This window comes from Phoenix dactylifera, unplaced genomic scaffold (genome assembly GCF_009389715.1).
Source record: "Phoenix dactylifera cultivar Barhee BC4 unplaced genomic scaffold, palm_55x_up_171113_PBpolish2nd_filt_p 001221F, whole genome shotgun sequence".
In the NCBI taxonomy this organism is placed as follows: domain Eukaryota; kingdom Viridiplantae; phylum Streptophyta; class Magnoliopsida; order Arecales; family Arecaceae; genus Phoenix; species Phoenix dactylifera.
Genome location: NW_024068556.1, coordinates 83153 through 97604, shown reverse-complemented (window position 1 = coordinate 97604; position 14452 = coordinate 83153). Strand labels below are relative to the sequence as shown.

At 44.1% G+C, this 14452-nt stretch overlaps 1 protein-coding gene across 1 annotated transcript in view; it reads left to right on the top strand.

Moving 5' to 3' along the window:
• Nucleotides 1–471: 471 nt before the first annotated feature.
• The window catches only part of LOC103716074 (cinnamoyl-CoA reductase 1-like), a 44655-nt gene continuing 30674 nt past the window's right edge, over nt 472–14452 (top strand). Inside the window, exons 1-3 of the mRNA XM_039121775.1 lie at nt 472–621; nt 1304–1473; nt 1706–1891. Coding sequence (XP_038977703.1) covers nt 498–621; nt 1304–1473; nt 1706–1891 — 480 coding nt within the window. The 5' untranslated portion in view covers nt 472–497. The remainder of the gene's footprint in view (nt 622–1303; nt 1474–1705; nt 1892–14452) is intronic.

The window sequence follows — 14452 nt, the reverse complement described above, 5'->3', positions numbered from 1 at the left end:
GATTTTTGTTCATCCTAGGCCTTCTTTGATCTTGAGGGCATTGCTCCAGGGTTCATGCGGCCGGTTGTGTACCGGACCCGGGTGCTGGGTTTATGCGTGACACTCCATTGTTTTTTGGAAAAAATAAATCTTGCTACATCTTTTTCGGTATTATGGGTTTCAACTTGCAAGCTCAGGCTTTTACAGTCTGCCGCCACTAGGCTTCATCATCTAAGAAGTTAAATGGGAAAAAATAACCGATTATAAAAATTTACTGCAGGGTATTGTTTTGATCTTAAGATAATCTTTTTTGAGACGATCGATCTTAAGAAGATCCATCTTAGGTCTATTCCTAAATAGTCCCACATGTCGCCAAACTTTTAAAATATTCCGAGAGATTGAACGGAGACGCCTCTGGAATAGGCTTCGTCAATGGCCGCTTCTGGGCCGGCATCTCTTGGGAGATTAATAAAAGTCCACATAAATAAAGACCGGAGAGGGGAGAGATAGGGGGAGCAATGGAGGTGGCAGGAGAGAAAGGGAGGGTGTGCGTGACTGGTGCCGGAGGATACGTGGGCTCATGGTTGGTGAAGCTCCTCCTCTCCAATGGTTACAAGGTCCATGGAACAGTCAGAGATTTAAGTACTGCTCTTCCCTCTACTACTACTACTACTCGTGCTATCTAAGCTTTTTGTGTTGCTCTTTCTTTGTTTGAACTGTAGTACTCTACGATTTTTTTTTTGTATGCGCGCGCGTAAGAATTAAATCATTTTTTTGTGTGTACTCTACGAGTACGCGGTGTTTTGTGAGTTTGGTTTTGCATGTTAGAACTTGGATTTCTGTAAGGTTTCAGCAACAAATTAGAATACTACGCATCAATTGCTCCATATGTAACCCCTATTTTTTTCCCCCGACGTGAAGGGTGAAAAGGAGACTTCAGATATCAAAAGAACATCAAGAAAGGCATGATGATCCGAAAAATCCAAGTCTTCCCCTCCCCCCCCCCCTCTTTTGCTTTCTTAGGTGTTGCAGATGCCCATAGAAACCAATAGAATTCATATCCTTCAGCTATCCATCGCAGATGCAGATACTTAAAACTATTTATGCAACGGATTAAAACAAAGCAGGGAAATTTGATAGCCAGAAAACTAAGATGGGTCACAATTGTGGCGACCTCTAGCTGGGTCCTTTCTCAATCAGATTCGTTCTTCTTGATTCTACTTAGTTTTTGTCAATCACAAAGCAATACCAAAGAATGCATTTTTCCTAATTCAACTCTCTCCATTCCCCAAGGTAGAATAAATTTTCTGAACATTTGTTCCAGGCGATGAAAAGAACGCTCACTTGAGGAAATTTGAGAAGGCCTCTGAAAACCTTCAACTCTTCAAAGCGGACGTGCTTCACTACGACACTTTAAAAGCAGCCTTTGCAGGATGTGAAGGAGTCTTCCATGTGGCTAGTCCTGTCCCTGCAACCAAAGTCCTTGATCCAGAGGCAAGTCTTTCATATGCTTAGATATGTAAGAGATCAAATTTTGAAATTGTCGATGCTGATATTCATGTACAGTATTAGGAAATACCGAGTCAGTTGTTTCATATAGGGATACAATGGAGGGAAGGACATACAGAGTTTTGATTGGCATTGTATACACCTTTTGTTCCTTGGGGAACTTGACATCTGGTCTTTTTCTTTGAATCTTTTTTTATCTCCATATATCACCTTGCAGTTAGAGTTGATCACTCCCGCTGTTAACGGCACTCTAAATGTACTTCAAGCATGTTTGGAGATGAAAATCAAACGGGTGATTGTGGTGTCATCAATTACTGCCGTTTCACTGAATCCACATTGGCCACATGATAAGCTCATGGATGAGAAGTGCTGGTCGTCCGAAGAATTTTGCAAGAAGATTGAGGTGACTATTTTGATCATAAGAGCTTTTGTTTCTATATCTTTTCTCGTAAAATGAAACAAAGTATTTTACTTTTTTTTCTTTAATAGAATCAGACACACAATTGAATATACTTTGACTTAACTTGCATGGAAGATACTAAACTAACAATTCTTATTGGATCACAAAGTAGCATGATGATCACCAATATGCTTCATACTTATTGTTGTGGTTCAAATTCGGCCCGAGGGTGACCACGCCGGAGGAGTGGGGGAGCTACCGTTCGAGATGGAGAAGGGTCGCTACTTCCTGCGCATCGGCAGACCTGCACAAAGCCTCACCGGTGGGATTTCGGTGAGAGCCCTCCGATGATTAAGTTAGAGTGGATCTTAGATGGTCCAGCCAAAAATCGTTAGGCGTTACTTGATGGGGCAATTTATAGTTTCCGCGGAGGTGCCTAGGTAGCGTGCAGCCAGGGCTTGCTTGAGGCACACGATGTAGGCCGTCCTTGTGAACGGCATGGCGTCGATAGAGGTGGCAGGGTATGACCCATAGTTGACATGTCGTGGAGTGGCCAACTAGTAAAGTATGGAGCGGTGAGGTTGTAATGTACGGCCACGTATGCAGGTATAGGGGCGCGCGTAGGTGCACACATGGATGTGGCCGTGGGCGAGGTCGGGCTCGCTTGGAGGCCGCGAAATTTACTTGAGGTCAGCTTGATGAGCACTGAGGTCGGGCCGACTTGGGGGCCACGACATATGTTTGATGAGGTCGGCTTGGCGAATTCCGAGGTCGGCTCAACCTTTCCGACTCTAAGGTTTGTTTGATAGCGCCCCGAGCTAGGGCCGGGGCGCATCGTCGAAGACGCTTGGCGCCCCGAGCTAGGGCCGAGGCGCATCGTCGAAGACGCTTGGCACCCCGAGCTCAGGCTGAGGCGCGTTATTGGAGAAGGTTGCTGCAGGTCGTAGTAGTGGAGAGATCTAGGCGAGGTCGGCCTGGTCTTTTTGGCGAAACCCGAGCTCGGACTGGCTCTTAGCGGGACCGAGGTCTGGCCTGGTCGGCGCTGAGGTCTGCTCGGTCGGAATGGGATGATCCCTGTCCTGAGCAGGACGATCCATTTTATCCCTTAGCTAAGTGTATATGAAGATGTACGCACCGAGCTAGGTACACCGTGTTATTAAGGGCCGACGCTTTCAAGCTGAGCTTCGTAAGCTGAGTTCGGGTGGATTAGCCTGCCACATCATTTCAGGCTGGGACTCTTTAATATGTTGCGTGGCGCTTCTTTTCGAGGCATCGCTGGGTGGAACGCGAGGGGCCAATCGTTAATGCCCCGTCTTCTGAAGCGTTCGCTATGATGATCGGCTTTTAGTACCACGATCTGGAAAGATTTGCTAAGGCAGCTTCTGAGCCTGTGATGGAAGTCCTCAAACAATGGATGGTGGGTGATGTGTTGATGGAGTGTTGTGTGGCTAGGATTCACCAAAGTGTTGGATGAATGTCCACGGTAGAATGGCTAGTTGAGGCTTGATGGCGTGATGGATGGATGGAATTAATGGATCACCTCGGGGCAACACCAAAAATCAAAGGATGGTGGTGGGATTTGGAGATAGGACTAGCTCAAGCTAGCACCTATTTCCATGGGTCGGTTTAGAGATAATGCCCATAATTTTTTATTCATTCAAAAGATGCTTTCAAATTACATGAGAGGCTTATTTATAGAACCCTCTAAGGATCTCAACCACCTCCTCAAATGAAAGACAACTCAAACTCAAATTTCAAATTCAAAACAGCAACTCTAAAGCCTAAAGATTCTCCTTCTTTCAAGAGATGCCTTTAAATTCAAATGGCTCATCCGCATGCCTTTGAATTTAAATTCAAATGGCTGATTGCTCCTCCTAAGATTTAGGAAACCACATGCCATGCTCCTCCCCATGTGCCATGCTTCTTTGCTGGTCCTTTGTGCCTTGTATGTTTCCTTTTAAAGTGGGCTCAAACCTAATTACATTGGGTTCTTGCAAGCCGCCACACAAGCAATACATTTGCTTGGCTTTCTTTGCTTCGGCTCTTCTTGCTTTTCTTGCTGCATTCCTCATAGCTTTCTTCATGTCTTCATCATTCCTCTCCCCTTCAAGACCGACCTTGTCCTCAACGTATAGCTCTAGAAATTGCTCTTTGAGAACTTAGATGTTTTCTCATGTGGCATCTTTAGCTGTAAGTCCCTTCCATTGCACCAAAGCTTTGGTTCAGATTTGACCTCCCTTCCTCACTTGTCGATATTCCAATACCTTACTTGGCTGAACATTCACCCTTTCTTCTCATCCACCATTGGCTAATCATTGACCACCTTGCTTAGATCCCCAACTCTTCTTTTAAGCCATGAGACATGGAAAACCGAATGGATAAGGACCCCGGTTGGCAAATCTAACTTGTATGCAAGCTGCCCATATTTCTCCAATATTTGATAAGGCCCAAAGTACTTAGCTCTTAATTTGCTGAGTGCTGCTTTTGATGGTACCTTATGCTTTCTTGGTAGGTATTTGAGGTAGACCCACTCAGCCGGCTCAAAAAACTTCATTCTCCTCCCTTTGTCAAAGTGCTTCTTCATTTGTTCTTGAGCTCTTGCCAAGTTCTTCTTCGACTCCTTCAAGACTTCATGCCTTTCCCTAAGCTCCATATCCACCAAATGATTAGGTGAACTTCCAACTTCATGGGATTCAAGTGTAGGGGCCGGCCTCCCATAAAGATTCTCAAATGGTGTTGTCTTGATGGAACGGTGGTATGAAGTGTTATACCAAAATTCTGTCCAAGATAAATGCTCCTTCCACTGTTTGGGATATTGATGCATATAACATCTAAGATATTGCTCAAGAGTCCGATTGGTTATCTCACTTTGGCCATCTGTTTGGGGGTGGTAAGTGAAGCTTCTTGCCAACTTCGTGCCATACATCTTGAAAAACTCCCTCCATAAATTACTCATGAAGATCCGATCTCTGTCTGTCACGATACTCCTTGGCATACCATGTAGCTTCATAACATTGTCCATATAGAGCTTGGCTATGGATTTGGTGGTGTAGGAATGCATCATGGCCACAAAGTGAGCATATTTGGACAGCCGATCTACCACTACAAGTACTCTATCAAACCCATTGGAAAGGGGTAGCCCTTCGATGAAATCCATGGTGACATCTTTTCATATGTTAGAGGGTATCGGTAAGGGTTGCATCAAGCCCTTTGGTTTGCAGCTCTCACTCTTCACCCTTTGACATGTATCACACTCTCCCACATACCTCCTTATGTCGCCTTTCATGCCTTCCCAAAAAAACAAGTTAGCTACCCTTGCCCAAGTTCTAAACACACCCGAATATCCTCCCTCCTTAGAATCATGAAAGTGGCTCATGACCCTTTTTCTAAGCTCCCCTACATTCGGCACTACCACCCTTTCTTTGTATTTTAAGAGCCCATTTTACACCTCATAATTTTCCACTCCTCCCCCTACTTCACTTCTCCATCACCTTTTGGCACCTTGGACCAACCCCTAATCCCCCTGGAATATCTCCCCAAATCTACCATGAAGGTCCTGAAATTGCAGCCAACAACTCGCCATCATCTCTCCTTAAAAGTGCAGCGGCTACCCTGTTTTCTTTGCCCGACTTATACATCACTTAGAACTCAAACCCCAGCAACTTTGCCACCCATCTTTGCTGATCCGGAGTGGTGATTTTCTGCTCCAAAAGGTGCTTTAATGGCTGCTGGTCTGTGACAATCAGAAATTTTCTGCCCAAGGGATATGGCCTCCATACCCTCACGGCCTCCAATATAACAAGCATTTCTCTAGCATACACACTCCAACCCTTCTTTTGCACCCTAAGGCCTTGCTAATATAGGCTAGAGGTCTTCCATTTTGAGTCAAAACAGCACCTACTCCCACATTGCTTGCATCCGTGTGCATCTTGAATTCTTCTTCAAAATTTGGCATGGCAAGCATCGGTGTCGTTGTCATGGCTTTCTTGAGAGCTTCAAAGGCTGCCTCTCCCTCTTCATTCCATCTGAAATTATTATTCTTTAACATGCTTGTGAGTGGCTTGGCGATGGATCCATAGTCCTTGACAAACTTCCGGTAGTAACCGGTAAGTCCCAAGAACTCTCTCATCTCAGTTGGAGATTTTGGCTTCGGCCACACCACCATTACTTCCACCTTCTTCGGATCAACCCTCACTCCTTTGTGTAAGATCAAATGGCCAAGATACTCCAGCTCCCTTTGACCGAATGCACACTTACACAACTTGATGAAGAAAGAGTTGTCAAGTAGCACCTGCATCACCTCCTCCAAGTATTTCAAGTGGTCACTCCAACTTTTCGAATATACTAATATATCATCAAAAAAAGCCAGCACATACCTCCTCAAGAATGGTTTGAAGATCTGATTCATACATATTTGAAAAGTAGAGGGGGCGTTGCAAAGCCTAAATGGCATAACCAAGTATTCAAAGTGGCCATTGTGAGTTTGAAAAGCGGTCTTGTGAATGTCATCTTCATGCACCCTAATTTGATGATACTCGGCTTGGAGATCTAGCTTGGAGAAGAACATAGACCTTCCAAGCTCATCCAACATGTCATCAATGGTAGGAATTGGGAACCTATCCTTGACGGTTGTTGTATTCAAAGCCCGATAATCCATGCAAAAGCGCCAAGTGCCATCCTTCTTCACCAATAAAACTGGACTTGAGAATGGACTAGTGCTTAGCCGGATGAGTCCATTGGCCAACATCTCATCCACTTGCTTCTCTATCTCCATCTTCTGGAAGTAGGTATATCGGTAAGGGGCAACATTCACTGGTCTTGCTTCCTCCTTTAGTGGAATCTGATGATCAAACTTTCTTGAAGGCGACAAAGACTTGTGCTCCTTCATAACTTCAGAATATTTCAGCAACATCTCCCTCAAGTCACTCGGCATTTCAACCCCCAAGTTCACACCCTTAACTCCACTCTCATCTCCCTCACCCTCACTCAAGGCTCTCGGTTGAGAGGCAATAGTGATAGCAAAGCATTGCCCCTCATGCCTCAAAATTTTTCATCTCATTCAACCCAATGGCCCTACCTCCAACTCTCCCATTCATTCTCAAAGCGACCCATTTTTCTCCCCACATGAACTCCATACTCATTTTTTTATAATCTGACACCACCTTCCCTAGCTCCTCTAACCATTGCACACCTAACACTATATCCAACCCTACAATTGGTAAAGAATATAGATCCACCATAACCTCAATCCCTTGCATCTTCACACACACTCCTTTAAACAACTCTCTACATTCCAACCTATCACCACTAGCTACCTTGACTTCGAATGGTTCAATTTCAGTCAATGGTAACTTCAAACATTTAGCTACTTTAGAGTTTAAAAAATTCAAGGACAAACTGTTATCAATAAGGATTGTTACCTCAAGCTTGCCAATGCGTGCTCGAGTCCTCATGGTTCTAAGACCCGCAACCCCGACCAAGGCTGGATGGAAATGTGTGGCTCCCCATACTCGGTTTCATTGAGCTCCTCCTTGTAAGCTCCACCGTGACCCTCCTCTTCGGTTTCCTCTTCTTCAAGGATTGGTTCAATAAGGTAGACATGCTGCACCTTGCATTTGTGTCCCGGTGTGAATTTCTCATCGCAATTGAAGCATAATCCCTTCTCCCTCCTTTGTTGCATTTCTTTCCAATATAGCTTGTTGATCCCCTTGATGAGGGGCTTGCCTCCACCAAATGGAACCCCACTTGGACCTCCCAGAGTGAAGCCCTTGTTGAATCCCCTATTGGCCCCAAATGGTGCCGCCATAGGGGTGGTCTTCTTCACCTCAAACCGGTTGCTCTTCCTCAAGTCCCGAAGTTGATCATCCTTCATCCTTGCAATCTCCAAAGCTTGCATTAGTGTCTTCGGCTTTCGGATCTTCACCTCAGCAGCCAACTCTTCCTTAAATCCGCCCACAAAGGACCCAATGAGGGCCTTTTCGGTCCAGCCATAAACTCTTATAGATAGGTGTTCGAACTTTTTTTGGTAGTCCCTCAAGGAACCCGATTGCTTGATCTTTGAGAGAACTTCATGGTAGTCCACATAATCAGTAGATCCGAACCTTTTCAAGAGCTCCTTGACGAATCTCTTCCATCTCAACTCCTTTCTTTGGGCTTTATAGATCTTCTTCATCCATTGCCACCATTCGTTAGCTTCACCTTCTAGGAAGTAGGCAGCATAGGACACCTTTTCTTGACCTTCCATGGGATGATACTCGAAGTATTGCTCGGTTCGGCTCGCCCATATGCTAGGATCATCCCCATTGAACTTGACAAGATCCATCTTAGGCATAGCTGTCCCTCCCCTTGGTCTTCTCTCATATCCTCTTCTTCTCTCCCTTCGGTCCTCTTCATCTTCTTCACTCCGTTCGGATGACTCCTCTGCTTGGCTTGAAGATGCTTCACTAGATGAACTTGAACTTTCTAACCTTTCATAGCGTCTCTTGCCCCTAGATCCCTCGGATCCTCTAGAGCTTTGGTTCCCCTTGGCTCTTCTTCCTCCTTGTTTATTCATGGACACCACGAGCTAATGGAGCACCTCTTCGACGCTGTCACGACCCCCGCCCCGTTCCCGGCGGGCCGCCGCGACGGTCCTAGGGTGCGGGTAGGCATAAGGCCACCAGCCACCGCGTAGAACCCTACTACCTATCAATCATCAATAAATCTTGAAAAATTTGGCATGATACATGCACAAAATGATCACTTTTTCTATAGTGACCTGTCAGGATTATCTCAATACATACAACAACACTACCTGTCAGAGCAGCAATCACATAATCCGTCACATAATGAACCTGGACAATATATATCAATACATCATCTCAGGCATATAACTCATCTGTATAAAAATCTGGTTCCCATTCCATCCATGGTCAAACCCATATCCACAACAGGATCTATGACTGTAACTATACACTATATACAACAGAAGGTTTATAATACACCAAAAGGGTATAAACCTCTATCTACATTGTACTATACTATACTATGGAGCGGCACAGCTAGCAGGCAACCACTAATCCTGCTCCTCTCTATACAATACCTGCCCTGCAATCAAAAATATCAAACTGGGGAGTGAGTATATAAATACTCAGTGAGTGGAGTAGAGAGTACTATGCACATGAGACAGAATATAATCATGGCTCGAGATGAAATCTCAAGATCAATAACAAGATGAACATGATCTCAACATAGAGAATATGGAGTAAATCATCAATATCACCACAATCAATATCAACTCATCTGAAGCATATATGGAATAATCAAGTCAACATATATGCTACTCATGAATATGCTCAACAGGTCATAGTACTGAATCATATAAATCAGGTATCAATAGGCTGAATCATCAACAAGACAGCTATCGGGAGGTGGGTTTTACGCCCCAGGCGAACCAGCAACAACTCCCTACTGCCATATGCATATATCGAATATAACACCACACCAATATGTAAATCATCACTAGACAGCTGTCGGGAGGTGGGTTTTACGCCCCAGGCGAACCAGCAACAACTCCCCACTGTCACATGCATATGCAGGATAAGACACCATATCGATAATGTAAATGCTAGACAGCTATCGGGAGGTGGGTTTTACGCCCCAGGCGAACCAGCAACAACTCCCCACTGTCACATGCATATGCAGGATAAGATACCACACTGATCATGTAAATGCTGGCCAGTATCCAGAACAGAAATCCATCTACATCTACATACTAAACGGCACCTCGCGGGAATTCTACATCCGCGGAAAGCCATACTGCACCTCGCGGGGTCTTACTATGCCCGGCGGCAAGCAGAATATAAGTCGTAGGACCGGCCGATCCTACGCCTAGGGCCGTGTCCCCCCCTAGGAAGGGACTGGGCTCCGCCCACCCAGAAGGCTACTATGTGCACAAAGGCCGATGTTCAACCCCATCGACTATAGGTGTCCTGCAGATACTGTCAAGCCATGCATGAATGCCATAATGCACCCTCCCAATACTCTACTAAAAGGAGCATAATTAAGACTACCACTCACTCGACTCCGACCCAATCATAAACTAACATCAGGTTTGGGAGTGAGGGGTCAAGGGTGTGCAATGCAACTCAATATACCACTGAAATGGGCTCTACAAATCTTTGAAATAGAGGAAATGAAATCAATTTACAAAAGAAGTCATTTCACAATTCAGATCCAATTTAATTACTCATAAAGGAGTATAATCAAGGCTACCACTTACAAGTCTTTGAAATAGAGGAAATGAAATCAATTTACAAAAGAAATCATTTCACAATTCAGATCCAATTTAACTACTCATAAAAGAGTATAATCAAGGCTACCACTCACAAGTCTTTGAAATAGAGGAAATGAAATCAATTTACAAAAGAAATCATTTCACAATTCGGAATCAATTTGATTACTCATCAACCCCTCGTAATTCCTCTCAATGTTTCCTCAAATGCATGTACAGAATAATCAAGCATGGAGAATCAAGATTATAGAGGAATCTACTACAACAATTAATCAATAAGCTCAGGTGGAATCAAGTCACACTTGGCAACATTCATGAAAATGAATAAGGAATGTGCTCATGGTGCAAAGTACATGACTCCCACTCACCTGTCAATCTGGCACAGCCCTGATACGCCTCCAAAACTTTATGGTAGGCAGTAGGGGCTTCTTCTTCTTGCTCCCTAACTTCTTGCCCAACTGTGACATGCATTTATAATACATTTAGTCCTGTATCAAGGGCTATAATCTACGTGCCAATTATAATATAGGGAACTTTAATTGATTCAACTCCCCCGTTCCCTAAATCTTTTCTTTTCTTTCTTCTTTTTCTTTTTAATTAATTAACTCACCATTTATGTGTATTAGGGACTCCCTTGCATGAGTACAAGGTCCCTTTTAGCTTGATCTAGGCTTAATACTCTATTATAGCATGAAATCCCTTATTTTCCACCCGGATGAACAGTAACTCGGACCGACAGCCGGTTACTTCATCCTGGGTTTGATCCACTTTTCAAACTCCAGATTTGATGAAATTTTTACCTAACATTCTACACTCATAGGAGATTCCAAAGAGTAACATGCATTGCTATCGGAGGTCGTTTGACCCCCTAAATAATTCGCCGAAGTTGGAACTTCGACACAGTTTTTCCGTAGTGCCAGAAAAATTTGTCAAAATCCGATTCTTCCTCTTTTAACCGCCTCTACAACCCTTATCCGACCCCTCTAGACTATATCCACCCTTTGTATAGCCTAATGTCATCAAAAGACTAGATAGGGATGGATATTTACCTTTTTCTTTTTGGAAATCGAGGTCCTTGCGTAGAGGGGAAGGAGATCAACGTTTTTCCCTTCAGCTGGAAGTGCAACCGGAATCTCTTTCCTCCTCGAATCTTCTTCCTCTTCTTCTTTCTTCTTCTTCTTCTTCTCTTTTTCTTTCTTTCTTTCTTTCTTTCCTCCGTTTCACGCCTGAGAACCCCCTCCCTCTTTCTCTCGGTTTCATTCCAAAAGCCAGCTCAAACCCTCCAATTAAATCACATCAAAGCACTATTCACCTTTGTTTAATATTATTAATTTCCCATTTTGCCCTTGCCACTTCGATATATCTGCAATTATGCCATTATCTTTTGATTCCTTCCCATTTTACCCCTTATATCAATTTTAAAGGACTATTCTATCCCTTTTTTATATAAAAAAAAAATTTGGGGGGTTATTACATCCTCCCCCCCTTATATAAAATTCGTCCTCGAATTTAAAAGAGTAATTTACCTGATTACTCAAAGGGATGAGTATATCTACTCTTCATATTCTGCTCGGTGTGGTATTGGGAATCAAATAAATTAGGAGTGTTTTACCTTCTATCTCTACCACATAGCTAGGATATATATACTTCGCTTCTATACTATCCCCTACAGGTGTACTAATAGCTAAGGGGATATGCATTAATATCTTATCCTTAGCTAACTTTTTAGCAAAATAAGGGGACACAAATGAATGGGTAGCTCCACAATCAAACAACACTCTAGCTTTAATCTTATCAATGAGGAGCATACCTGTCACAGCTACATTTAATGCCCGTGCCTCTTGTGGATTTACCGTGAACACCCTTCCTTGCCCTCTACCTACTGGAGCTGATGGCTAAGATGGTCCAACACTCTGCTGTGATGCTGGTGTCTGACCTCTGCCTCTGCCTACAGGCCCCTACTACTAGGCCTGTCCATCTGCACAGAAGGGTAGGATGCCAAAGGCACAAACTGCTGGGTGGCACCCTGCGGGCATTCTCTGACAAAATGACCCGGCTGTCCACATCTGTAGCACACTCCCTGACCCATTCTGCATCTGCCAGGGTGCTGCTTCCCACATATGCCACATACTGGCCATGATTGGAACTTGGATTCCGTTCTGGCCATAGTGACCGGAGGACGAGGTACTGATGGTAGAAAAGTATCTTGTGATTGGCCTCTTTCCCTCCATTTCCTCTTACGTGGGGTAGGTGGAGCTGAGCGTACAGACTGCTCCGTCGGGCCCTCCGAGAGATCTACTCCCTCAGATCTATTTCTACTGCTTTGCCCTTTCCCCATACTCATTTTTCTCTGTTCTCTTTCAGCTCTTTCCTCTTTGTTTCTGGTCTCCCACTGTTTTGCTTTATCAATTAGCCTAGACAAGGTGGGGACCTCTACTGCCAGTACTGCATTATAAAGCGGGGAAATCAGACCCCGCCTGAATCTTTCTATCCTGGCAGCTTCAGTGGGGATGATGTAAGGAGCATACTTCCCCAATCTAGTGAACTCACGAGCATACTCAGATACGCTCATTTCGGGCATCTGCTTCAGCCTCTCAAACTGAAGAGCCCGATTCTCCCTCTCAGCCGGAGACAAGAACTCATCCATCACTGCTTGCCTGAACTCTTCCCAGGTTGGAGGATTCCTACTGTACAATCTGTCCTCCACGTGCCTCTGGTACCAGTCCCAGGCATCTTCCTTCATTGTAAGCCCTACAAGTTCTATAGCTCTTGCATCAGAACAGGGCAGTCTCCGTATCATCTTTTCAGTCTCCTCCAGAAATCTCTGAGGATCTTCACCTTCTTCCCCCTTAAACTCCGGGGTTCTGAGCCTCAGAAATTCCTGTACAGTAATCCCCTCATCATCTAGAGCTCGCCTGGCCAAACTTCTTGGCACACGTACAGGAGGTGAGATGGATACTACTGACGGGGCAGGAGATTTCCCCCGAGCAATCTGCTCTCTCAGAGCCTGATTCTTCGTCAGTAACTGTTCCATCAATGCATCTCTATTTCCTACCTCCCCTTGATCATCAACTCTCCGCCTGTCTGCAGGAGGAGATTTTTCTCTTTGGGGCTCGATATGTGTGGAACCCGCATCCAATGCTATATCTGGCTCCATCCTCCTTCCAGGACGAGCAGATCCTCTCCTTGGAGGTATTCTTTATATGTCTCTAAAAGAGTTAAAAAGAGAGGGGCAGTCGTTACACACTGAGTCATAATATATTTTACTGAATTGTAAATGACTCATAAATTAACATACAGAAAAATCCTATGCTCCATAGTATAATCCTATACTTAATCCTGACTCATTCTATTGCTCTGACAGGACTCTTGTTTAACCTTTGCTCTGATACCAAGCTTTGTCACGACCCCCGCCCCGTTCCCGGCGGGCCGCCGCGACGGTCCTAGGGTGCGGGTAGGCATAAGGCCACCAGCCACCACGTAGAACCCTACTACCTATCAATCATCAATAAATCTTGAAAAATTTGGCATGATACATGCACAAAATGATCACTTTTTCTATAGTGACCTGTCAGGATTATCTCAATACATACAACAACACTACCTGTCAGAGCAGCAATCACATAATCCGTCACATAATGAACCTGGACAATATATATCAATACATCATCTCAGGCATATAACTCATCTGTATAAAAATCTGGTTCCCATTCCATCCATGGTCAAACCCATATCCACAACAGGATCTATGACTGTAACTATACACTATATACAACAGAAGGTTTATAATACACCAAAAGGGTATAAACCTCTATCTACATTGTACTATACTATACTATGGAGCGGCACAGCTAGCAGGCAACCACTAATCCTGCTCCTCTCTATACAATACCTGCCCTGCAATCAAAAATATCAAACTGGGGAGTGAGTATATAAATACTCAGTGAGTGGAGTAGAGAGTACTATGCACATGAGACAGAATATAATCATGGCTCGAGATGAAATCTCAAGATCAATAACAAGATGAACATGATCTCAACATAGAGAATATGGAGTAAATCATCAATATCACCACAATCAATATCAACTCATCTGAAGCATATATGGAATAATCAAGTCAACATATATGCTACTCATGAATATGCTCAACAGGTCATAGTACTGAATCATATAAATCAGGTATCAATAGGCTGAATCATCAACAAGACAGCTATCGGGAGGTGGGTTTTACGCCCCAGGCGAACCAGCAACAACTCCCTACTGCCATATGCATATATCGAATATAACACCAC